The sequence below is a fragment of the Mercenaria mercenaria genome, unplaced genomic scaffold (assembly GCF_021730395.1).
Source record: "Mercenaria mercenaria strain notata unplaced genomic scaffold, MADL_Memer_1 contig_2836, whole genome shotgun sequence".
NCBI lineage: Eukaryota > Metazoa > Mollusca > Bivalvia > Venerida > Veneridae > Mercenaria > Mercenaria mercenaria.
In genome coordinates this window covers 34,671-61,328 of record NW_026460919.1, presented here as the reverse complement: position 1 = coordinate 61,328, position 26,658 = coordinate 34,671, and the positions used below count along the sequence as shown (strand labels likewise).

General features: G+C 37.7%; 1 protein-coding gene across 12 annotated transcripts in view; it reads left to right on the top strand.

The window, feature by feature from the left end:
• The window catches only part of LOC123544852 (TNF receptor-associated factor 2-like), a 46,757-nt gene that overhangs the window by 5,664 nt on the left and 14,435 nt on the right, over positions 1-26,658 (top strand). For 3 of the 12 annotated variants that reach the window (XM_045330968.2, XM_053533524.1, XM_045330927.2), the window contains 6 exons: positions 6,448-6,507; positions 10,401-10,578; positions 15,979-16,221; positions 19,192-19,273; positions 20,425-20,523; positions 23,139-23,288. In XM_045330968.2, coding sequence (XP_045186903.2) covers positions 16,046-16,221; positions 19,192-19,273; positions 20,425-20,523; positions 23,139-23,288 — 507 coding nt within the window. In that variant the 5' untranslated portion in view covers positions 6,448-6,507; positions 10,401-10,578; positions 15,979-16,045. Of the gene's footprint in view, positions 1-6,182; positions 6,224-6,447; positions 6,508-10,400; positions 10,579-11,081; positions 11,127-15,978; positions 16,222-19,191; positions 19,274-20,424; positions 20,524-23,138; positions 23,289-26,658 lie in introns of those variants that run through there. The other 9 variants (XM_045330936.2, XM_053533525.1, XM_045330951.2 and 6 more) reach the window with 6 other exon arrangements.

Genomic DNA, 26,658 nt, shown 5'->3' with positions numbered 1-26,658 from the left:
ATATTATACTATCAAGCACTGAGAATAGTCGAGCGCGCTGTCCACTGACAGCTCTTGTTTATGAGTTATGTTAATTATTTACAATATTTTATAAGTATGTTCATTTCATAATGCATGAAGTCTGTATGAACTGGCACCTGCAGATATTCAAGTGAGGAAATTGTTACATTTTGATACAGAATGGTGGAATTCAGCTAAAATTCCTGAAATTTAGGGGTTTTTTTATTGATTTAGTACATTCGCTGACTTGTATAAAAGGCCTTGGTGCAGGATGTCTAAAAATCCCTTGTATTTTAGCTCGCCTGAGCTATTCTGACAAGTCATTGTCAGGTGTTGTCCAGCATGCATTGTTCATCAACATTTGGCTTGTGAACACTCTAGAGGCCACAGTTGAGATCCAATCTTTATGAAACTCATTCAGAATGTTTGTCTAAATAATCTTTAGGTCAAGTTTGAAACTGATTCATGTGGGGTCAAAAACAAGGTCATACGGTCAAATCAAAGGAAAAACTTGTGTACACTTTAGAGGCCACAGTTGTGACCCAATCTTTATGAAACTTGGTCAGAATGTTTGTCTTATGACCTTTAGGCCAAGTTCGAAACTGGGTCATGTGGGTTAAAAACTAGGTCGGTAGGCCAGATCAAAGGAAAATCACTAACGTCCAAAGTTTAAGTTCGAAACTCATGAGAAATGGTCAAAATACTTTGTCTTGATGACCTCTAGGGCAAGTTCGAATCTGGGTCAGGTGGGGTCAAAAACAAGATCATCCGGTCAAATCAAAGGAAAAGCTTGTTAACATGGTAGAGGCCGCATTTATAACTTTGTCTTCATGAAACTTGGCCAGAATAATTATCTTGATGATCTTAAGGCCAGGTTCGAATCTGGGTCATGTGGGATCAAAAGCTAGGTCTCTAGGCCAGATCAAAGACAAAACTTGTAAACACTCGAGTCCTCCTTTTAAGTTTGAAACTGGTGAGCATTGATCAGAATTATAGTCTGGATGACTTACATGTCAAGTTCGAATCTGGGTCATCTTGGTTCAAAAGTAGGTCACCCGGTCAAATCAAAGGGAAAGCTTGTTAACACCCTAGAGGCCACACACACACACACACACACGCACGCACGCACGCACGCACGCACACACACACACACACACATTGTGAACTATTTCATCACTTTATACTGTAAATATTAATTTTCATATTGATCAAAAAGACAAACTTTGAGGTGGTTTAATACTACGACCTGATCTTGTTCTATAAGTGGCTGGACTGGCTTGGGGCGGATCAGTTACTGTTATTTTGGGGATTGTATTTTTTGTGGAGATTGCTGCGTAGATTGTTCCAGCGAGGGTGGGGTAGAATATTGAGCTTGAGGCATGTTAGACTCAATTTGTTTGGAACTCTCTGTAGAATTATTTGTGTTGTTTGTAAAGGGAAAGGTGCTGTGCATAGTCCATGATCTGTGAATGGCTGTTCGTTTGACTTCAGAATATGCTGCCTATTTCTTCTATAGCTGCCACCATTTTCAGTTGTGACTATATATGACCTATCATGTTCTTTTTTCTCAACTATGGCAGGTAGCCATTGTTTTCCTTGTCGGAGTCTTACACCTTCTCCAATTTCTAATGGTTTGAGCTTTTTTGTGGACATATCATAGTAACCCTTTGAGATTTGCTTTGATCTCTGTAGGTAGCCTTTGATCATTTGTTGGTCAGGCACATTGGGATGTAGTTTCTCAGAAATTACAGGAAGTGATGACCTGAGCTGTCTGCTCATTAATAATTGAGCTGGCGACTTACCACATGCCAGTGGGGAATTGCGGTACTCTAAAAGTGAAAGATATGGGTCCTTTCCAGCTTGTTTTGCTTTTGTAAAGAGTGCCTTGATTGTTTTCACAGTGATTTCTGCTAATCCATTTCCTGACTGGTGACCTGGGGAGAAAGTGACATGAGAAAAATCGTATGCGTGTGAACTCTTTGAACTCTGAACTATCGTAACAAGGGCCATTATCTGAGTATAACACTTCCGGAATACCATGGCTAAAATAACTTTTGAGTTTATCAATCACAGATTTTGACCTTGTACTAGAAAGCTGACTGACCTCGAAATACCTACTGTATGCATCGACTAGCAGTATGTAATCATCGTTGTTCCAGTAAAATAAATCTGTAGAGCAAATTTGCCATGGCCTATCGGGAATTTCTGTGGGTTGCAGAGGTTCTTTAGTGTTTGAACACATGTGTTGTACATGCATATTGGGCAGCTTAGTACTTTTGCTGTTATGTCTTTGTACATACTAGGCCAGAAAAGTATTTCTTTGGCACGCTGTGTACATTTGTCTACACCTAAGTGTGGTCATGAATTTTTTCAAGCATCATTGGCCTTAATTGTTTTGGAATCAAGATTTTTGATCTTTTCAAGATGATGCCATCAATCACAGATAGTTCGTCTCTATAATTCCAAAACTCTAATACCTGACTGGGGCAGTTAATTCTGTCATTCGGCCAACCATCTAAAATGACCTTGGATAGATGTTGCATTTGTGAATCTGATTGAGTTGCTGACCGGATTAATTGCATTTTACTGTCACTCACAGGTAAGTTGGACATGACTGTGTGTACATGATACTCTAAGTCATCTGCAATTTCTGGATATTTGTCAGGTAATAATTTGCGAGATAAAGTATCTGCCAGGGGGATGTTTTTCCCGGCACGAATACCAGATCTATATCATATTGCTGCAGCTGTAACAGCATGCGCTGTAGGCGAGGAGGTGCAGAGTGCAAGTCTTTTTTCCAGATAGCAAGGTGTGGCTTGTGGTCTGTTTGGCATGTAATACGTCTACCGTATGTGTATTGGTGAAAGCGCTTGCAGCCAAATAGTATAGCATATAGTTCTTTCGTGATCTGATCATAATTGACCTCTGTGGGTGTTAATGCTTTTGATGCAAATGAAATTGGTTTGTCATTTTGCATGAGAACTGCAGCAAGGCCATATTTAGAAGCGTCGACTTGCAGGGTAGTCTCATGTTTTGGGTCAAAGTATGCGAGGATAGGACCTGGGCTTTGCGTAATAAGCTGTTTGACCTTTTGGAATGCATCTTCATGGGGTGTATCCCATCTGAATTCAACATCTTTAGACAAAAGTTGTCTTAAAGGGGTAGTTATTTCTGATAGGTTAGGTGCAAATCTTTGCAGATATGATACCATCCCAAGTACTGTTTGAACTTCTGACTTTGTTGTGGGTGAAGGCATCTGTTCAATGGCTTTAACCTTGGATGGGTCCATTTTTAAACCTTCAGATGTGAGAAGGTGACCGAAAAGGGTATTTCACTTTTCCCTATCTCTGTCTTATCTGGGTTTAGTTTGATGCTCATTTCTCGACATCTTTGCATGAACATGTGGAGATTTGTGTTGTGTTCGGTATGGTCTTAACCATTAACCACAATATCATCAACAATTGTCGTTGTTGATACACCTGGCAGATTTTCAAGGCACTGATCCATTTTTGATTGAAACAAATCATTTGCACATGAAACTCCAAAGGGTAACCGTAGAAAACGTTATCTTTGAAATGGCGTGTTAAAGAATGTAAGGTATGAAGACTCTAATCTGTAAGTTTTCTGGACCAGTAACCACTACGAGCGTCAAATTTAGAGAACGCTGTAGCATATGCCAATTCAGGAAGTATGTCATCAAGAGTCCTGTTTGGGTAGTGTGGTCTCTTAATGGCATTGTTTAGGTCTTTCGGGTCTAAGCAGATTCTCAGAGATCCATTAGATTTTCCAACAGTGACAAGAATGTTGACCCATTCAGTTGGCTCTGTGACCTTAGCGATTATGTCCTGGAATTCCATATAGTCGAGCTCTGCCTTGAGCTTGTCCTTAATTGCTATGGGCACTTTTCGTGGAGGATGTATAACTGGAGTTGCATCCTCGTGTAAATGTATTTGACATTCACCAAGTAGTTGCCCTATACCTTGAAATATATCTGGGTATTGACCTAGTATTGACTCTTTTTGTTGGATGTGAGTCTGAGCCCACAGCTAGGACCAGCTTCATGACATTAAGTTTCAATCATGTTTGTAAACCTAGTATGGGTTGTGACCTGGTAGCTAATATATAGAACTCTTCATAAAATGTTTGCTCATTGTATTTTAATGGCAATTTGATGATACCATCCACCCTTAACGGCTTTACGTCGTAGCCTGTTAAACGCTTCTGATTAGGCATTAGTGGGCCTGCAATCTTAAGAGATGTATAAACAGACCTTGGAAGGCAGTTTACCTGTGCACCGCTATCAATTTTCATGGACATTGGTGATGAACCAATTGTGATTGTGGCAAATGCTTGATTTGTGATATGATCATGCTCAATTGTATTGACATAGAATTCATCATCATGGGAAGGGGTGTCAAGAGAGGAATATTCAAGATCAGATGTAGTATCAAAATGCGTTACCTCATTGATTTTGTTGTTGTCAAGCTTTCTCCTTCTGCATACTTTGGCAAAATGATTAGGTTTGGCACAATAATCACAAAATTTCACTTTAGCGGGACACATGTCATTATATCCATGTTTTGAATTCCCACAATTGTCACAGAAATTGCTAGTCCTATGTGTGTCATATTGTCCACCTTGTTGTTTCCCCTGAAATGGTCTCTGTTGGCGATCTTGGGGTTTTCTGGAATAAGTCTGTTGCATTGTACTCCGTTATTTCTTCTGCGCTACCCTGTGCATTGCGTTTCGTCCAACAGCATTCACTGACTGGGATTGACAATTAATGTCCTTGAGCTGAGTTTGACTTAACTCATAAGTCCGTGCTATATCCATGCACTTTTCAAGTGTCAGTCCTGATCCTTCGCTTATGAGTTTTTCTCGTATATTGTGCGAGCGTATTCCATACACTATGTGATCTCTGATCATTTCGTCAATGATTGTGTCTGGATAGCCACAGTCCTTAATAAGGATTTTCAGTTCCGTTACAAATTGTTCAAAGACTTCTCCTTCTTGCTGAACTCGCGATTTAAACTTGTATCTGCTGTATATATGGTTTGACTGTAGGCTTTGTGTATGTGTGTGTGTTCCTTTGTTTGTTCGTTTTGTCCTCGTGTGTTGGCTTTGTGTGTGTGCACGTGTATGTGTGTGTGTGTTTGTGGTGTGCACGTCTGCGTGCTGTAGGTTTCTTTTGGGGAGGCTGCGATTTTGGTACGTGGCATTCCCTGTTTGATATTTGTCTTTGTTTTTTTTTTTGGTGCACAGTAGCGAAACCATCATAATATGTTTGCAATAACTTCTTTGCTTCTGCGTCAATGTTCCATGTTGAGAATATCTGCCGTCCTTTTCCCCCTACCCAAAGCATTAGATAATTGCATTTTGATTCCTCGTTTTTCTTTTCTAGGGGTCCACCAAACATAAATTCGGCATGCTCTTTAAAACGCTTAAATGCATTTGGCAAGTCATTTGATTCCCAATCCATCCTGGGATTGCTTTGTGTTTCCATCTTAACAATGGGTTTTCTTTTTTTTTATACAAAACAATAGTCCGCAGAATATTTAATTGTTTAATCCGTCAGTAATTAGGCACAGAATAAAGTCACTTTACTTCTGACACCATGTTATAATGTTGGTGGATATAAAGGAGACACAACTGTTTTCTAAGCTTTAATCTATATGAATGAATATTCTATGTACAATAAACATACAAGTAAGATAGTGGTCAGTGGGCGGTGCTTATCAGTAGATCTGATAGCTGTGATTGGCCAGTGGACTAGCCTATAATGTAACAGTTGTGTATGCTTTTATAGACAAAAGCCAGTATTTTTTAAATCTTTTTTTTTTAAATCTACTGTGCATAACAGCATACGTGGACTGTATTTTGATTTAAATTCACTTTTATTTAAGCAGGTCACCTTATGTAATAGTATGACTGAATAAAGTAAATAAAGTGTTGTTTTTTTTTCTTAAAGTATAATTAGATAGTTTTCTTTAATGAACATGGGGGCAGTTATTTTGTCATCAACAAAGCATATTGTTAATGTATACAGAGAAAATCTCTCTTACTGCGGAGATTACGAATGGCGTGCATTTGAAAAATTTACGTATGGGATCCTTACTTCGTTAAACGTTAACAAGTGGGATCCCAAAATTGATATTTAAGAAGCAGTTGTAATATGGGCTAGTATTATAATGGAGGTCTTTCAATACAGTCAGTTTATATCTAGGTAAGATATCGTTTTTATTTGGATGAATTAACTTTATTTACATCATTTTTAGTGTTACCAAATGTATTATATATATATATATATATATATATATATATATATATATATATATATAACATTTTTTAAAACCTTTCCTGAGGGTTTGGCTTGTGTCTATGAATATTATATTTATATGTATTAAGTCTGAACCGGAGTAGTTGTATAAACAGTTTATTATATCCTAGGTGCTGGCATAGCAGAACATGAAAGAACTTTAGATGTGTGCGACGGCAATATAAATGGAGGTTTGTAGCTATATAAAAATGTAATACTACACACAAATGTCATTTCTGAAAATATCGTTACATGTAGTTGATTTAAACATTTGTTTTGGGTTTAACGCCGTTTTTCAATAGTATTTCAGTACTGTAACGGCGGGCAGTTAACCTAACCAGTGTTCCCGGATTCTGTACCAGTACAAACCTGTTCTCTGCAAGTAACTGTCAACTTCCCCACACTCACGACCCCGCGATCCGTAGACCAACGCTCTTACCTACTGAGCTAAGCGGACATAAACCTGTTAAAAATTAATGTGTCCATGCTATGATCGACAGGTTTAAAATAGTTCACACTTGATACCTTTATATAGCTAAGCACACAGTATAAAATTTGATATTGTACTGCCTTAAATATTTTTCTTAAGGAGGGGTGTGGAAAACATTTGAGGTTAGAATTCACTAAGTTTAATTAATAGGACGTTTCAGGACAGCGTGATAAACTTCTCGTCAAACAATATAAATAAAATATGAGATCATTGAGTCATCCCGATTTAACCAAATGAGTAGAGCTAAGAATTCGCTGAATTAACACCAATAATTATGATCTGCTCTTGACTCATTTTGAATCGTACTGACGACCTCATTGTGTGTTTTTGAGTTTCGTTTTATCAATTGCAAATGTTTTCGGTTTCCTATTCGTCGAGTTTCAAATATATCTAATCAGGGCTAAATTTAGATGCAAGGATGGTTTTCCAAAACTAACAATCGAGAGGCCCTCGGCGGGTAAAATATGGATTTCGTATGTACGTTATAATTATTATCACCATCATAAATTTGAACCAACAGCGTTACTAATTTTTTTTCTCTCAATATATACCTGAAAATGTATGCTTGGCCGCGGACAAACGGAATAAAAACTGCACTTGTCCGCCAGCAAAAAGTCAGGAGTCGAACAAGTTCAATCCCCTGCCTTATGAATTCCACGCCCCTGCTTTAAGTATAAATAATCATTCAACTTGACCTGTCATCTTCAATACATGAAAATGTAATAAATGGTATTCATGAGTGAAAGATATTTTGATCAAGTACATGTAAAGCAAACAAATTTTCTTTTTAAGTAATGTTTTGACTAAATTTACCCATTTTATAGTTTCTTGCTCACCATGAGTGGTGGGGTTATAGGAATGGTCTCCGTCCGTCCGTATCAGTTGTGTCCGCTCCATAAACTGAGACCCTTTGAAGGATTTTCATGAAACTTGGATCAGATGCTCTCATATGTCAGCCATTTCGGCTCAATGTCAAGGGCACAACTTAAGATCAACTATTTTAGCCTCTCATTTTGTGTCCGCTCTACATCTCCGAAGGATTTCAATATGTCTTAGCTGCATATCGCTTGGAGCAAATTTTTTGATGTCGTACATGGACTGTACGAGGGTTTGTCCTAAAATAACGTGACAAATTGAGTGTTTTGGAACTGTAAAAACTATAACAACAAAATTTTACCATCACATAATATAACCTTTAATGAGTAAATTCAAATATTTTCATATCAGTATCTCTAAAAACGAGATTTACAGAGAACTTCAAACATAACTACATATCACTGACTGGCGCAGGTCTCAGTGTCAAGATAACGTCAAAATGCCGTCAAAGTTATTCCTTTTCAAAATGCTCCCCGCTATGGCCAATAAAAAGTCCGTGTCTCTTTACCCATGCCGTATACACACGTTGATATCAGTCTCTACTCAAACTATGATTGAACCTCCGTGTCTCTAACATAAGTTCATGCATATCATCAAATCTCTGGTCCCGTAAATGGTCTTTTAACTGCGGGAAATATGCATAGTCTAACGACTTTGTTCTTATCATCAGTCGTCCCGTCTTAAAATCTGTGATGTCATTTGTATACTAAAGCTCTCGACACATTTTTATTCTTGTCTACCGTCTTCATCTTCTTGTAAGTTTCAACTGGTGTCATACCGAGGCCGACACAAAACTCTATGACGGTTCTGTGCGCCGGTCGCCATTTTGTAAATCTAGAAGCAGATTAACCTGGGGGAATTGTCATTGCACATGCATAAACAACGTCAGATCTTTAAAACTTTTACATTTAAAACTTTTATATTTTGCATTTAAAACTTTTATATTTTATGATTTATCGTCTAATTTACCACGGTTCATCGTCCAGATGCTTCAGTATTTAACCACTCGGGCTAGCGCCCGCATGGTTCAATTCCTACGCATCTGAACTCTGAACCGTTGTAAATTAGACGATAAACAACGCGAAGGCCTTGATTATTTGTTAACTCTAACATGGCTCGATTTGATTTCCAGTTTAAGAAAGAACAAAATCAAGCTCTGTATATTCTGCGATAAACAACGGTTGACGCGCGGACCGGTAAGAGAGAATTATGACGTCAGTTATGACGTCAAATTACCGCATGACGTCCGATACATTATTCCTCACGTAAATGAAGTCCAGTATAATATTTAAGAAATAATATATTTAAGAAATAACATATCTCATTTAGTGATTTGTCGCTGAATAAATCATTGTTTGGAGTTCAGATGCGAAGGAATTATATCAAGAGGGCGCGACCCGGGTGATATAATAGTAGATCTACGCATCTGAACGACAAACAATGATTTTATTCAAGAGCAAATCACTAAATGAGATATATTATTTGGATTCTAACACGTTACCGAGGAATTTAAAGTACATCCTTGACGGCATTCATTAAATATTTGCCCGTTTTCAATCGGTTTCTTTTCCAGCGCGCCGCTATGCCGTTTAACGCCATGACGTAATTATTGTGACGTCAGAACACTTAAACAGTGATTTGTTGTATAAAACGCGAGAGCATTATGACGTCAAATTGCCGCATGACGTCCCATACATTACCCCTCGCGTAAATGAAGCCCATCATAATATTTATTAAAATATATCAATGAGCATGTCAGAATGAAAACAGTCAAGGCCTTCTTGTGATTTATCGTCTTATTTACCAAGGTTCATCGTTCAGATGCTTCAGTATTTAACCACTCGGGCTAACGCCCTCGTGGTTCAATTCCTACGCATCTGAACTCTGAAACGTGGTAAATCAGACGATAAACCACTCGAAGGCCTTGATTATTTGTTAAATATATATCAATGAGCATGTTTGAATGAAAACAATCAAGGTCTGCTTGTGATTTATCGTCTAATTTACCACGGTTCATCGTTCAGATGCTTCAGTATTTAATTAACCACTCGGGCTAACGCCCTCGTGGTTTAATACCTAGGCATCTGAACTCTGAACCGTTGTAAATCAGACGATAAACAACTCGATGGCCTTGATTATTTGTTAAATGTATGACGTTGATGTGTACGAGACTTTTAGTGCCTAGCGCAACGAGTTGTTAGGAAACCGAGACAAGCATCACGGAAAACAGCCTATTAAAACGGAACATTTTTTTTGGCTGTGCCGGTCGTACCACTTTGACCATAATACAAGTCCGATAGTTTTTTAAAGCTAGCATTTTTTTTCGGCATACACTCGTGATCAAAATCTTTGAAAATGAATTATGAACAATTTCTATAAATTTCATTAAGTTCGGACGTTGATAAATTATTCAAATAAAAGTTGTCACGCTATTTTGGGACAACCCTCGTACGTAAGATGCTTCCGACTAATTCCACCAACCGTTTCACTATCCATAACAGCGGCGGGGGATATAGCTGTCGCTCAGACTGCCTTGTTGATCTTTTACACTGTGAAAATTTCAGATATATCTCACGAAAAGCATGTAAAATAAAATTGTTCAAATTGTTTGTGATAAAATAACGGCATACATTATGTATTCTGTTTCGTTAACCCTGCATTGACACGAGGAAGCAGTTATCAGATTTTTGCACTTATTTCTGCTAATATTTATTTCAGATCTCGTGTAATTATTACGCTATTTTGTATTGAAGACGTGTTTTAAGGACTGAGGTACAAACGTCTGCAGTAACTTATATTTAATAATCGTAAAAGACTTTTCTCACTTTTACATGAGAACAATTAACATCTGTAGAATTGTATATGAAGGACTGCCGGCGACAATTTGGTCATTAAGGTTTGTTCTTTAATAATTTCTGAAATGATTCTTAAAAATTAATTTCCAAAGTGAATCAAACAATGGAGCGTAAATATTAGTTATGATATACTAGTACCATAACAGCTAAAACGTCTAATATACATATGTTCGAGATAGTTTTCAACTAACATTTAGGGCCTATAAATATTTAAATAAAATCTGCTACAAAAAGTTAGTCCACGAAAAACAGTAGGGCGAAGTGTTTGAGAAAAGTACTGATTACTGATGGCAGATGCTTTGTGTGGAGGTGAACACTCACTTTGCTGTCTTCGACGCACTTAATTTGATTAAATTCCGTCAAGTAATAAGGAAAATATGGGCAAAATATTACCCTAGTCGAGACGTTTTCTCCATGTGTACGGTATCAAAAACGCTCGTGGGTTGACGTCCTTGCATAATGGAGTCCTGTTGTTTGCCTTATGTCATTGGCTAAGCAGTTTATCATATTTTGTCTTCTGTACATGGGATATATTTTATTACAGGTTTGATTTTTAGAGAACTCCAGCCGAAATGTTGGAATATTAAAGGTTAGGGTGATTAACTGTATTAGTAGTAATTACTTCTAATGGTAACATTTTAAATTTGGTGGTAAACTCCGTGTATATATGGCATGTAAGGATTGCCATTTCACAACAGTTCAGACTCAGTCAATGACTGGCCACTTCTGTATATAGTTTTGCTTGCATTTATCACTACACCGTCATTGTATCAACAGAAAACGAAGCAGAGCTTATCTCTGACATCTTTTAACAAAGAATCGGATCATATCCATTCCGAAGATAAACACTTCGCCCCATATGCGTACAATTTGCCACACGAAATGTAACAAAATAAAAAAGTCCTTTCAGCTTTATATATTCATTCAAAGATCTTCCATAGGGAAGTAGATATAATAATTCATTAAAAATCACTCTTTATTGAATTTTCGGCCAGCTGGCCTTTATCATGAAAAGTCATTGATACAGCTATGTAACATCCATTTTATAATACTTGTTTTGGCACATTGACGTGACGTCATTTCCTGTAAACACGACGTCAAACGTCGTAACGTCACTTCCCGTATTATTTCACATGTGTCTGTCACTCAGTTTATATGTTATATTTAACATTGCAACCATGTGGAAATTTCGTTGCAAGCTTCTTCATCTATTTCTCCTCCATTATCTGTAAAGGCGGCCTTCATGGTATAACTTTTGCAGTACTACCACCTGCAAGTCCCTTTCAGTATGACCTATAAAATGATGATTAATAGGCTTGTCAACCTGCTGTCTGATATCACGCAAATGTTCCCTTATTCTTTCTTTCAGACTCCTCTCAGTTTCCCCAACATATACTGTTTTATTGCATGGTTTGCATAGTAATCCATACACTAGATTGGTATCACTACAACTGGTATGTGTTACTGTCTGGTATGTGTGTCTCTATGTGGTGTCAGCTACCTCCCCTTTAAATATCAATAGGCAAATGTGTCGGGTACATATATCAGGAGAAGATCTAAAAGCTCTGTTAGTTTTGCCATGTACCAACACAGCTTTAGTTTTATGCCTACAACGTCAAGATAGGTCTAAATTCCTATTTATTTCTATGCGATTATAATTGTCATTTACGCTGCATGGCCTCTTCTTGAAGGCCACATTAGAAACACTACTGTATGTAAATTCTTCTTAACCTGCCTTCTCCACGGTCGCCATGTTTTAGAGTGAAATTAAATGATCTGAAAGCATTTAGCCAACCAAAGTATAATTGTTTGAAATTATCTAGAAAAAACTATAGACTATAAGTTACTGACGAGATTATTCCCGAAGTTCCCACAGTAGCCAACCAACTCCATTTCCGACCAAAGGGGTCCGACACGTGTGGGTCACCTTAATATGGCATAATAAATAGTCCTAAGGCACTGGGGGCAAAATACATTGGTCAAGAACGTGTGGGTCACCTTAATATGGCATAATAAATAGTCCCCAGTGCCTTAGGACTATTTATTATGCCATATTAAGGTGACCCACACGTGTCGGACCCCTTTGTTTCCGACAGCCTCGCTTTTTGACTTGAGCCATCCGAAAAAATTAGTAGACGGTTCCCTACAGAAGATTTGTGTGAAATTGTTCTGAAATCTAGAGGAGATATAGAAATAATATGTCTCATTTTTTGATTTGTCACTGAATATAATCATTGTTTGGAGTTCAGATGCGAAGGAAGCATCTGAATGACAAACAATGCTTTTATTCAGTGACAAATCAAAAATTGAGATGTTATTTTGATTCTAACATATTATCACAGATTTTAAAATATGTCCTTGACGACATTCATTTAATACTTGTTGGTTTGTTTTGGTTTCTTTTCCAGCGCGACGCTATTCCGTTTGACGCTTTTACGTTATAATTGTGATGTCATAATAATGAATTATTTAAGAAATAATTTGTAGCAAAAGAGTGTTTTATCACTATTTATTCACGATGGGCTGTTATACGTTGGGCGTAATAACTTCACGAGGGCGCAGCCCGAGTGAAATTTTTTGTACGACGTATTACCACCCGAGTGTATAGATAGTGTTGAAACACTGTTTTGCTATAAATTATTTTATTTCTAATATGCCCTTGATCTAAACAAAATATGGTAGCGCTCTTTCTTTGTCACAACATGTGACGTCAAAGTTTTTGACGACCAAGAACGAGCCCTTCTATATTACATCTACTGTTCTAGACTTAGGACATATTAGAATCGAAATAATTTATAGCAAAAGAGTGTTTTAACACTAATTATACACTCGGGCGCAAATACGTCGTACAAATAATCATGTGGACACATTGTTTTAGCCCTGTCCGTCCGTCCGTACGTCACACTTAATTTCCGATCAATAACTGGAGAACCATTTGACCTAGAATCTTCAAATTTCATAGGATGGCAGGGCTTATTGAGTAGACGACCCCTTTTGGTTTTGGGGTCACTCCATCAAAGGTCAAGGTCACATGACCCTGAACATGGAAAACCATTTCCGATCAACAACTTGAGAACGACTGGACCCAGAATGTTGAAACTTAATAGGATAATTGATCATGTAGAGGAGATGACCCCTATTGTTTTTGGGGTCACACTGTTTAAGGCCAAGGTTACAGGATTTGAACATGGAAAACCATTTCCGGTCAGTAACTTTAGAACTACTTGACCCAGAATGTTGAAACTTCATAAGATGATTGATCATGCAGATGAGATGACCCTTGTAGCTTTTAGGGCCACTCTATTAAAGGTCAAGTTCACTGGGGTTTGAACATTTAAAACTGTTTCCGGTCAGTAACTTGAGAACCACTTGACCAAGAATGTTGAAACTTCATAGGGTGATTGGACATGCAGAATAGATGACTGCTGCTGATTTTCGGTCACTCGGTTAAAGGTCAAGGTCACAGGGGCTTGAACATGGAAAACCATTTCTTTCAGTAACTTGAGAAAGAACCACTTGACCCAGAATGTTAAAACTTCATAGGATGATTAGGCATGCAGAGTAGATGACCCTTATTGATTTCGGGGTCACTCCATCAAATGTCGAGGTCACAGGGGCCTGAACACGGAAAACCGTTTCCAGTCAGTAACTAGAGAACCGCCTGACCAAGAATGTTGAAACCACATAGGATGATTGGTCATGCGGAGGAGATGACCCCTATCGTTTTGGGGGTCACTTGGTTAAATGTCAAGGTCTCAGGGGCCTGAACATGGAAAACCAATTCCAGTCAGTAACTTTAGAACTACATGACCCAGAATGTTGAAACTTCATAGGATGATTGATCATGCAAAGGAGATGACCCATATCCTTTTTGGGGTCACTCTGTTGAAGGTCAATGTCACAGGGGTCTGAACATGGAAAACCATTTCCGATCAGTAACTTGAGAACCACTTGATCCAGAACGTTGAAACTTCTTAGGATGATTGGACATGCTGAGTAGATGACCCCTACTGATTTTTATGCCCCCGGCATCTACTGATGCGGGAGGCATATAGTGATCGTCTTGTCCGTCCGTTCGTTCGTCCGTCCGTCTGTTCGAGGTTAACCAAATGGGACCGTTTCGTCTAGCATCAATACCCCTTGCTAGAATGACTTGATACTAATGCAGATGAAACCTGTGACCATTCCTCATCTTCAGACATCACCTGACCTCAGTTTGACCTTGACCTTGACCTCATTTTGGACTTAGGTTGCTTTATATGGACCATCTCTTGGTTAACCAAATGGGACGGTTTCGTCTAGCATCAATACCCCTTACAAGAATGAATTGATACTAATACAGATGTAACCTGTGACCATTCCTCATCTCCAAACATCACCTCACCTCAGTTTGACCTTGACCTCGTTTTTAACTTAGGTTGCTTTGTATCGACAAGGATGCCACCGGGGGCATCAAGCGTTTATTGAACGCAGCTTCTTGTTTGGTCATTCTATTAAAGGCCGAGGTCGCACTGGATAGAAAATGGAAATCCATTTCCGGTTTATAACTTGAGAACTATTTGACCTAGGACCTTCAAACTTCATAGGAGTTAGGAATTACAGTGTAGGTGACGTCTATTTTTTTAGGGGTCACTCCGTCAAAGGTCAAGGTCACAGGGGGCTGATCATAGAAAACACTTTCCAATCAATAACTTGAGAACCACTTGACCCAGACTTAAGAGGATAATTGGACATGCAAAGTAGATAACCCTTATTGATTTTGGGGTCACTTGACTAAAGGTCAAGGTCACAGGAGCCCGAACATGGAAAACCGTAACTAATTTATAGCTTGATAACCACTAGGACCAGAATGTTGAAACTTAGTGGGATAATTGGACATGACAAGTAGGTGATCCTTATTGCAGCCAATCGTCAGTGTCTGTTTGACTTTTGCTCTTGTCCCCTATTGACTTCTTGTATATATTGACTTCTTGTTTATACGACTGCATTGGGGGAGACATGCGCTTTTTTACAAAAGCATCTTCTAGTTTCACTTGGGCTGCGCCCTCGTGCAGTTATTACACCCAACGTGTAACCACCCATCGTGCATAAATAGTTTTAAAGCCTATTTTGCTATAAATCATTTCTTAAATAACACAATTTTCAGGCTTCTTTGTTTAATTGGAAAATAAATCAGGTCGTGTTAGAATTAATTTTAAAGTTGCCTACATAGTCATGTAGAGAAAATTATCACATCCCCATAGCTACTATGTTTTTGCAAATCACAAGCTATGAAGAAATCTACTGGAGTTCAGCTGAGCTGAGCTGTCACAGGTTTCACAAGCTGGCATGCACGCACAGAGTGTCTTTAGTATAAAGTTTTACATAGATACAAGTACCGGTAGTTTAAAATATTAGTTTCAGTTAGAGGTGATTACTTTTTGTTCCTTTACATTTTTCAGTTGATTCCATGTAATCCATATAAACAAGATTGTTGAAAGGAACAGGACAGGAGATTACTCGGTTGTCATGGCAACTGCAAGCCCTTCTAGCGTACCGATGCGAGGTTACCCGAGGGAGATATTTGGTTCCAACAAATTAGATGAAAAATACTTGTGCAATTTTTGCAAGCTTGTCCTTCGGGAACCGGTTCAAGCATTTTGCGGACATAGATTCTGTAAAGCTTGCATACAAGCAAATATAAGGTATTGTATTTGTTAAGTTAAAGCTTAGTTTGGAAAACATTTAATTAGATTTTCAGTTAAAAATGGAATTATAGATTATTTGAATCATAGTCTGTTTGCTAGTAAAAACTACCCGAAGTATGCTTTTCAAGATGGATGTAACAACATGTATATAAAATACATGAGTTCTTATTTATAGCTTTTCAATTCTGGTTTAATTCAAAAATATTTATTTCTTTGTTTGTTTGTTTACTTCAGTTGCTGCTCTTTGTATTTTTGTCAAAAAGTTAAAGTCACAACAAATTAAGAAACCCTTCACCACCATTAAAAAAGCAAAATAAAAAGCATTCCATTTTTTTAGTAAAAAGTTATATAGAGATGAAAGGTCCAGTTCGTGCACAATGCCGTCGACTTCAACAGAATCTGTAACTTAATGCAATTGTCTGAAATCATTGAGCTCCACAAGTTATAGCCAGACAGTACTGGTGAAGAATCCATGAACATAACTAACAGCCGTTACAAAACTGAAGATCGTCGTATAATCGTTTACCTATTAAAGAACAATAGATCTTTATCTAGGATCTGAAAGCCGTGATTGTAGATTATCACGGCTATCACATATTGGAAAATACTTTGACATGCCCGTGATTTGAAGGTTTCTTTACAGAAGTACGATTAAAAGTAAGATGTGTATACAAGTTTATTAGGGGACTTAGCGACTAATATTTTCAAGACATATAAATCACTGAAAATGACACACTTATGTTATTGATTTAGAATCTAAATCAAGAAATCATTGGCAACTTTCTTTATATGTTCTCAATTTTGCGATCAAAAATGCTGCGTTTAAAGAGTAGCATTGCCAACTTTCCCACATGAATCAGAGGTCATTAGTCCTCCACCTCTGATTCATGTGGAGAAGTTGTCAGTTACTTGCGGAGAACAAGTTTGTACTGTACTGGTACAGAATCCAGGAACACTGGTTAGGATAAATGCCCGCCGTTACATGACTGAAATACTGTTAAAAACGGCGTTTAAACCCAAAACAAACAAATTAAAACTACCGGGTATGTATAATTGAATGTTTCATTGGCTTGAAAAATGTATACCTTATTTATATAAAGGACATTGCATATTGCATTTTATTTCAAGACTAATTCAATGTGGAAAGACATTTTTATCACATGTAAGCGTTTCTTGCTGAAACATCACAATGTCGTCTTTCTTTTCCCGTTATAGACCATAGACCTATTAAAACGAGTTTATTACATGAGTACCTATAAATAGTAACAAATTTGTGTTGAAAATTCTCCCATTATCGCATTGCGTCATGCATTATCACATTATCATAATAAGCCCCGGGGCCATTATCGATAATGGCCCTGGCGTTAGCGCGGGAAATTAACGTCTGTAAACAGAAATGACGTCATGGCGTTTCGTGGAGGTAAAACAGCGAATATTTCCGTTTTATTTTATCATCTTGAGCGTAACATCGTGTATTCTTAGTGAAATATCGTATTTTATCCCTAAATTATGCAATAAGCAAGAAAGTACAACTATCCAGGTATTTGATTTTTATACAGTAAATAGACTCTTATAGCCTACAAATAATATAGAAACTGAAAAGCTGAAATTTATTGTGCCAGAAGATGCAAGTACCCATAAAAATGACACAAAAAAAAAAGACATTTCTTACTATATTATAGGTAAACATGTAATAAACAGGTAAATACATGGGAGAGCGGTGCCTTTGAGTGATAATGGCCCTGGAAGAAGATAATAGCCCGAGGGCTTTAGCACTTGCCAGGGCCATTATCACTCAAAGGCACCGCTCTCCCATTTATTAACCTATACTTATTAAACTGACATGACTGTATTCTATTGTTTCTCTGATTGGCTGAAAACGGTTCGAAAAAGTAATGAGTAAATGTCATATCTTACCTTGGGTTATAAATAGTAGGATAATAAAAATAGATCGAAGTAGGTGCTTGGAAAATCAATATCAACCTGATATGGTCTAAAAATAGATGGCAATATTTCCGATTTCAATTGTCAATTAAATGAGAATACAATTTTAATAACATGTTTGACTATACATCTACTCATGTAATAAAACAATTATTGATGGAAATTTTTCGTAGTTTGATATCAGGATTTATCAACCCTCAAAAAGTTATATTCACCTTTGGGTTGATAAATCTTGATATCAAACTATGAAAAAGTCGATAATTGTATATAATGTAATATTTTTATTTCACCCCCACGACGTGAAACATGTGATAAAACAAACTTTGATTTACTTCTGATCAGTTTTGGAAACGATTCAATTTACTTTTGACATCAGTTCTGGAAACGATTTCATTTACTTCAGATTTCAGTTCTGGGAAACGATTTAATTTACTTCTGATTTCAGTTCTGGAAACGATTTAATTTACTTCTGACTTCAGTTCTGGAGACGATTTAATTTACTTCTGACTTCAGTTCTGGAGACGATTTAATTTACTTCTGACTTCAGTTCTCTAGACGATTTAATTTACTTCTGACTTCAGTTCTGGAGATAATTTAATTTACTTCTGACTTCAGTTCTGGAGACGATTTAATTTACTTCTGACTTCAGTTCTCTAGACGATTTAATTTACTTCTGACTTCAGTTCTGGAGATAATTTAATTTACTTCTGACTTCAGTTCTGGAGACGATTTAATTTACTTCTGACTTCAGTTCTCTAGACGATTTAATTTACTTCTGACTTCAGTTCTCTAGACGATTTAATTTACTTCTGACTTCAGTTCTGGAGATAATATAATTTACTTCTGACTTCAGTTCTGGAGACGATTTAATTAACTTCTGACTTCAGTTCTCTAGACGATTTAATTTACTTCTGACTTCAGTTCTCTAGACGATTTAATTTACTTCTGACTTCAGTTCTGGAGATGATTTAATTTACTTCTGACTTCAGTTCTGGAGATAATTTAATTTACTTCTGACTTCAGTTCTGGAGATGAGATCCGTTGTGCTCAGTGTGAAAAAGAAGACAATGAGTCGGAGGATATGAGTATTATCAATAAAGAACAGGTAAGTGTAACTTAATTACTGATCCCAGCATTCTTCGAATTTAACCCTTACCCTGCTACATTTCTATAATGAACTTGTCCGTCTTTCAATTTGGATAGTACCATTAACTGTTAAAAGGGGTGCTTACCAAAAAGATACTGGCTGGATAGCGAACAGTGCAGATCATGATCAGACTGCACAGATGATCATGGTTTACACTGGTCGCAAAGGTAGAAACAGTCTTGTCAAGCATAGTAAGGGTTAAATAAGGCAGAAACATGTTCCCAGGGGAAGACAGGCTATACATTGCGCGGAGTAATTTCGCAAGTACGTTACCCGAATAAAATACAGGTAGTATTGCATATATGCGATTTACAGCGTTTGAATAAAATAAAACAGATTCTGCTTTAAACTTTTTTGATTCTTGCATGTGTCTTATAAAACAAATATTTCTTGGTCGCTGTTTGTGTGTATCAGAACTAGTAAAAACGCTTAGTACTACCGTAAATCGTGTTCAGGTCAGTGATATACTTAATTTTGAAATATCGATAAATCCATGAAAAAGTAGCAGAGATAATAGGAATATACTTACTTGGTTGTTCAAAGGAAAATACTTACTCAACTATGCTTGCTCTTTGAACACGGCCGCCCGCTTAGTTCAGCAGGGAGAGCGCAGATCTTCGCGGATCGTAAGGACATGAGTTTGATCCCGGGACGAGGCGACGGCTTGATTAAAGACATTGTGGCTGAAATTATTTATTGTTTACCTCTGATTCATGTTGAGAAGTCGGCAGTTTGCGGAGAATATGTTTGTACTGGTACTGAATCCAGGAACACTTCAGATCAGCTGCGTGTCGTTACGTAACTGTGATAACGGCTCTGCAGCCCGCACCCCCCCCCCCCCCCCCCCCCCTCCCCTCCGGCACCAATGCAGTGTTCATTACATAGTGATTTTATCATTTCTTCAAAAGCATGATCAAAACAGTGTAAAAAATAGATGGTTATGTTTTTAAAAAAGAACTCAGAGAGCAATTACCTCCCATCAACAGACTGTTTCAAACTGAATCCGCCATTATTTTGCTTGGTTATGTTTTATGCATGCAAAAGACCTTGTAGATTTGTTTATGAGGTCTATATAGAATGTAACTGGTTTTATTCCTTTGTTTATATAGATTTTTCCTGACAATGCTATCAAAAGGGAGATGTCTAAAATAAAAGTGAAGTGTGCAAATTCTGGCTGTACATGGAATGGAATGTTTAAACAATATGAGGTTAGTGTCAGAATATTGTGTTAGACGAAAAGATCAGTGAATTTTGCAGCAGGGAAGTTTCTGCACTGGTAACCACCTTTTAACACAAATGTAGTATTACTGCAAGAATAGGAATTCTAAAGGTTTAATGGTATGTTTGGAATTATGTATGTTGTTGCAAACAGTAGAATATATCTAAATGAATCTGTACAAGGTAGCTGTTTAGTGGCCCCTTTGTTATGCTCATGACTGAGACAGTATATTATTGGTATATCATCTAACTGTTACGCAAAATTGGAAACAACTTTGGGTTAACAGGTTGCAATAGCTGGTTCTAAGCTTGACAGTGCATTTGCAGTTGCTCGCATAGACAGTAAGATTAAAAAACCTCCATAGGAGTGTTAAGCTTTGGTCATCTTCGTTGTTTAAACAAAACTCATGTCGTAAAACCTACCTGTCGAGACGGGCCGAAAACGTTGCTATTTAAAGCCCTGCTCCCCGGCTATTCAAATTCTTTTGTGTGTATGCAACCCATGATTACAACAGGTAACAGTTAACAGCCACGTGCCACACTTTAGCACGCAGAACCACAGGTATTTCATATAGAAATTTGTATAAGATAGACTCTAATTTGACAGGCGTCACTGTTCATAGTCAGGATTTTCATGCTTTTACAGTGACAATTCAAGGTTAAAAGGTAGAACGGGAGCAGGGCTTTAAACATGGACTACTATTTTGTTTGAAATTCAGGCTTACTTTGAAAATGATGAACTAAAACTAAATCAGGGTTTTAAAGTTTTGTGAACGCAAAAACAGCCGTGATTTTTAAGCCGACATAGCCTCATCTAGTAGGGTTAACACATTGAAAATCAAAATTAGATAACAAAATATTCATGAAGAATTTTTTTTTTTACCTTCCAAATCTGAAATTTTGAAAAAGTATTTTTTTTACTATTTCAATAGCATTGGAGTAACATTGTGACACTGATCGCGTTTAGAGACGTGATGCCAAGAGTGTCATGAAAACGGCATGACTTCCTGTGCATGGCATGCATATTTCATGTCATTTATGTGACAAATTAATGTATATCAATATTTTGACATTATACATTTAAATCTTTGGACAATTTAACTAAAAAAAAGACGAAACTGTGCTGTTGTAATTACACGTGGTTTCTAGTGTTTTAAAATATTTATTCTGAATTAAATATATATTATCTTCAATAGCCTACCGATTTTTTCATGGAACAGTCCATATCTATGAATCATCCATTAAGGTATTTCAAAATAGTTGTTCACCGTTTCCCACGTAAATTCCAGTGCCAATACATTGAATAATTTAATACATTTTACCACTAAAACCAACCACATCAAGAATTCGTGAGTGAATGCGAAATAGCGCCAATACCTTCTTTTTGTATATACACATGTATCTCTTTCATATTCACACGTTTGGATCACACAAGGGTCAAAGTCATGTAGCACCAAGTTCTTGGTAGAATCTTCATGGACTGCTTGTACTTCACAGTAATGTGACATGAGAAAGTATATTACTGGTCTGCTGTCAGATTTCAGTACAGTCTCTCCCATTTGCAGTTATTATACAGCCGATCTAAAAGTACCTTTCTTTTACACTATCTGCCCCTTTCATCGAGAAATGTGCTTGGTTGCATAAGTTACCTTCCACATGACTTTTACATCTTACTCGTTGCGTATTGGTATTCATGTATGTCCAGACGACATTTTTATGCCCCCAGCATCTACTGATGCGGGAGGCATATAGTGATTGTCCTGTCCGTACGAGGTTAACCAAATGGGACCGTTTCGTCTAGCATCAATACCCCTTACTAGAATGACTTGATACTAATGCAGATGTAACCTGTGACTATTCCTCATCTTCAGACATCACCTGACCTCAGTTGGACCTTGAACTCGTTTAAGACTTCGGATGCTTTCTATCGACAAGGATGCCACCGGGGCATCAAGCGTTTTATATGGGCCATCTCGTGGTTAACCAAATGGGACCAAATGGGACCGTTTAGCCCGCCCGCTTAGCTCAGTAGGTAAGAGCGTTGGTCTACGGATCGCGGGGTCGCGTGTTCGATCCTCGGGCGGGGCGTATGTTCTCCGTGACTATTTGATAAACGACATTGTGTCTGAAATCATTAGTCCTCCACCTCTGATTCATGTGGGGAAGTTGGCACTTACTTGCGGAGAACAGGTTTGTACTGGTACAGAATCCAGGAACACTGGTTAGGTTAACTGCCCGCCGTTATATGACTGAAATACTGTTGAAAAACGGCGTTAAACCCAAAACAAACAAAACAAACAAATGGGACCGTTTCGTCTAGCATCAATACCGCTTACAAGAATGAATTGATACTAATACAGATGTAACCTTTGACCATTCCTTATCTTCAAACAACACCTGACCTCAGTTTGACCTTGACCTTGCTTTCTACCTACAAGGATGCCACCGGGGGCATCAAGCGTTTATTGAACGAAGCTACTTGTTTCAAATTTATATATACATGATTAATGAACAACTGAATATATTTAATAGGCTGGTTAAAATTTGAGATATGAATATAGCCAGAGTTAGTGCACTTACTTTATACTTTCATATTTTGTTTAAGGGTCACTATCCAGAATGTCCCTACACGTTAATGCAATGCCCTCATTGCAACAAAGAGGTCAACCAGATACAGTTAAAAGACCATCAGGAAAAAGACTGTAAGGTGGCATGTAGTCAGTGTGGAATGACGGTCCTATACAGCTTGGGTCAGGTACAAAATCTGTTGCAGATTAAATCTTTTGTTTTTAGCTCACCTGAGCAGTTATTGTGATATATCGATGTCCGTAGTCCACATGTCGTCTGTTCACACATAGCTTGCGTATACATTAGAGCCTGCATTTTTTTCTTGATCTTCATTAAATTTGATCAGAATGATTGCCTTGATAAAATCTAAGTCAAGAATATTGGTCATCGGAGGTCAAAAACTAGGTATGTAGGTCAAATCAAAGAAACACCTTGTGTATGCATTAAGAGTTGCATTTTACACTGTATCTTCGTGAAATTTGATCACAATGTTTGTCTTGATGAAATCTAGATCAGTGTTGAATATGGGTCATCTAGGATCAAAACCTAGGTCACTTGGTCGAATCAAAGAAAAACCTTGTGTATGTAATTGGGGATGCAATTTGCACTGAATATTCGTGGAGTTCGATCAGATTGTTTGTGTTGATGAACTCTAGGTCAAGTTGGAATATGGGTCATCTGTTGTCAAAAACTAGGTCTCTTTGTGTATGCAATAGAGGCTGCCTTTTTCTCTGGATATTCGTGTAATTTGATTTATTTGTTTGTCTGAATAAAATCTACATCAAGTTTGAATGTAGGTTATCTTGGGTCAAAAGTTAAGTCACTCGGTCAAATCAAAGCAGTGGGGGCTGCGTTTTACATTTAATATTCATGACATTAAGTGGATAATTGCCACCATGAAGTCTAGGTGAAGTTTGGTTATGGGTTAACTGGGCAGAATAACTAGGTCACTAGGTTCAAATCAAGGAAAAAACCTTGTGTATGCAGTAGGGGCTGTATTGATTTTGAGATCAACAGGATGTAAAGGTTAATGATGCAGAAGCCGGAATGATTCCTCTTTGATTTTTTTGAAAGTACAGAAAAAGAAATATAAGTGAACTGTTTTTTCAGTCACACTTTCAGCTGTTCCTCTTGTGTTGAACTAGGACCATTGAACTAGGACCATTTGGTCCTCTTGTTTGTTCATCATTTCATATTTTCAGGAATTACCCGGCTCAGGCACCAAGGTTAAAATAATTGTTTTCGTTAACGTCTCTTTTTGGTTGCCTGTTTTGGGCCTTTGTTGCCGCATGGTTATGGTCTCAGACTTTAAAAAGGTCGGTGGTTCTACTCATTTGCCCGCTCTTGATGAAGTTATGCCCGGAGGGGCACATTGGGTCTTCCATCACCATCAAAAGCTGGAAAGTCGCCGCCCACCCCTTACACACAACATTCAAACAGAGAAAAATAAAAATGGATTGCCTTTTAGAAGTGAAGATTTCAACGCCTTTGAAAGTTTTATTAGTTAAAATCTTTCCATGGTACATGTGCTGTAAATCTGATTCCATTACTTTGATGATATGCGCTGAGTTTTACATTGAGATTTCGCTTTTTGTTTTAGCAAATTGAAAATTATGATGACATAGTTGTATTTTTTCATGACAACCACTCACACTGCTGGTCGGGTGCCATCAAACCTGAGTTTAGACACCCCCAACACTATATTGGCGAGCAGAACCATGAAAAAAAAAACAGAAAATATGCTTACATATCTGCGTATGTAACACGCATCTCCGCGCTATTTAAAAATGCAACATGAATAGATACTGAAACTGGATAACCTATTTTAAGGGCTATGTTTAAAATAGAGAAAAGTGAAAACTTCACAGGTCGCTCAACACAACAAAAATGAAAATGTTGCAGGCTCGGTTTGATTGAGCCTGTTCATGGACGGTAGTGGAAATGCATGCTACCGTTCACGCCCTCTAGCCCCGGGTTGAGCAGAACTCAACATTTACACATGCTAAAAGTACAAAAAGCAAGTTAGAGACACCCGCAGATGTATTCAAATGGCGGTGAACATGGAACCTTCAGTGATACACGTGTTGAGGCGTGTAATTCCATGAAGAGCGGCGTTAGGTCCTTAAGAGCGGCGTTAAGCCTTTCAAGAGGGATGTTTACATTTTAGGCTTTTTTTTAGAATTGTGATGATTTCTCTGTTTCAGCTTCTGCAGCACATTGCATTTGGTCTGTTACATAAACCTGGAATTTTTTTATCACTATTGTAAAATATCCCAAAATTTCACGGGTATGAAACGTTGCCTGTGGCACAAAATGTGCCGCACTAAAATGAAGGCATCGCGCTTCCGACGGCGCAGGCATTGCGCAGGATGTTTACAAAAATAACGAGCACGGTGAGTGAAATTGAATGTTTTTGGTTATTGTCTTGTTACAGTAAACACATTTTAGAAATCGGGGAATGCAGCGGGATATAGTTATGTCTTGCCGACAAACCCATGCCCAGTTTGTGAAGAAATATGTAATATTGTTATTTTGCGCGTGTTTTTCATCAGATACAGTAACATGAAAATTACCAAAGCAGTGAATATTCCGAGTCATTTCACATCCTGCAGAAAAAGGAATGATGCATTTCTGTAGTATATCATAAAAAGACATGATATCTGATCGATTGAGATAAAATACATGTCAAGGAAAAGGCATATCCCTTCGTTCTGCCGACTTTTCAGTCCAGTGCCGCAGGCATCTCGATGATGCCGCAGGCATCGCGAGGGGCGCAGTCATCTTGAATACTATTGTAGTCAGTAGTACGTGTAATTTCGACCACCTAACATGTATTAAAATCAATAACAATGTTGTTCCTCCAGTTATTGTGTAAGACAATTTTTTCTGAACCCGAACTTTGTAATATTAATAGCTATTTTAAGAAGTTTGCAATATTTTTCCTCGCTGTTTTGGGGAATGGGGCCAGATCCCTTCCAGTTGAGAAAATCACGTCATTTTATATCGAACTGGGATTATTTCTCCTAAAATAACAATATTCAGTTACCAAACATTTCCATTTGTAACAATTATTGATACTTAGTTCAAAGCAAGGTATGAAAACCAGCATTGGAGCACAAAAACTGTCATAACATTTGTCATTTTTCAACCAATTTTGTTGTTTTTGTTTCAGCATCGAGTGTTTTTTCTTTACAGTTCGGGCGTACTTTTTATAAGCGGTGAGCTGAATCCCTCTCTCTCTGCACCCCCCCCCCCCCCCCCCCCCCCCCCCCCCCCCCCAAAAAAAAAAAAAAAAAAGTGAGAATCGCTGTTATTGCGTTCCAGCGTTCCAAAAAAAACAAACAAACAAACAAACAGAAAGGAACGCAAAAACAAACAAAAAATCGTAAAAACGTGAAACTTCTTTGGCTCATCTCGAGCCATTTTTTCTGTAACAGTACATCAGCACCAAATTTACTGTTAGGTCAAGATATTTAAATACGAACGAAGAATATTTAAAATTACTGTTCCAAAGTTTTGTGTGGAAAAGAACCAATGAAGTTGAGATCTTTCGAAAA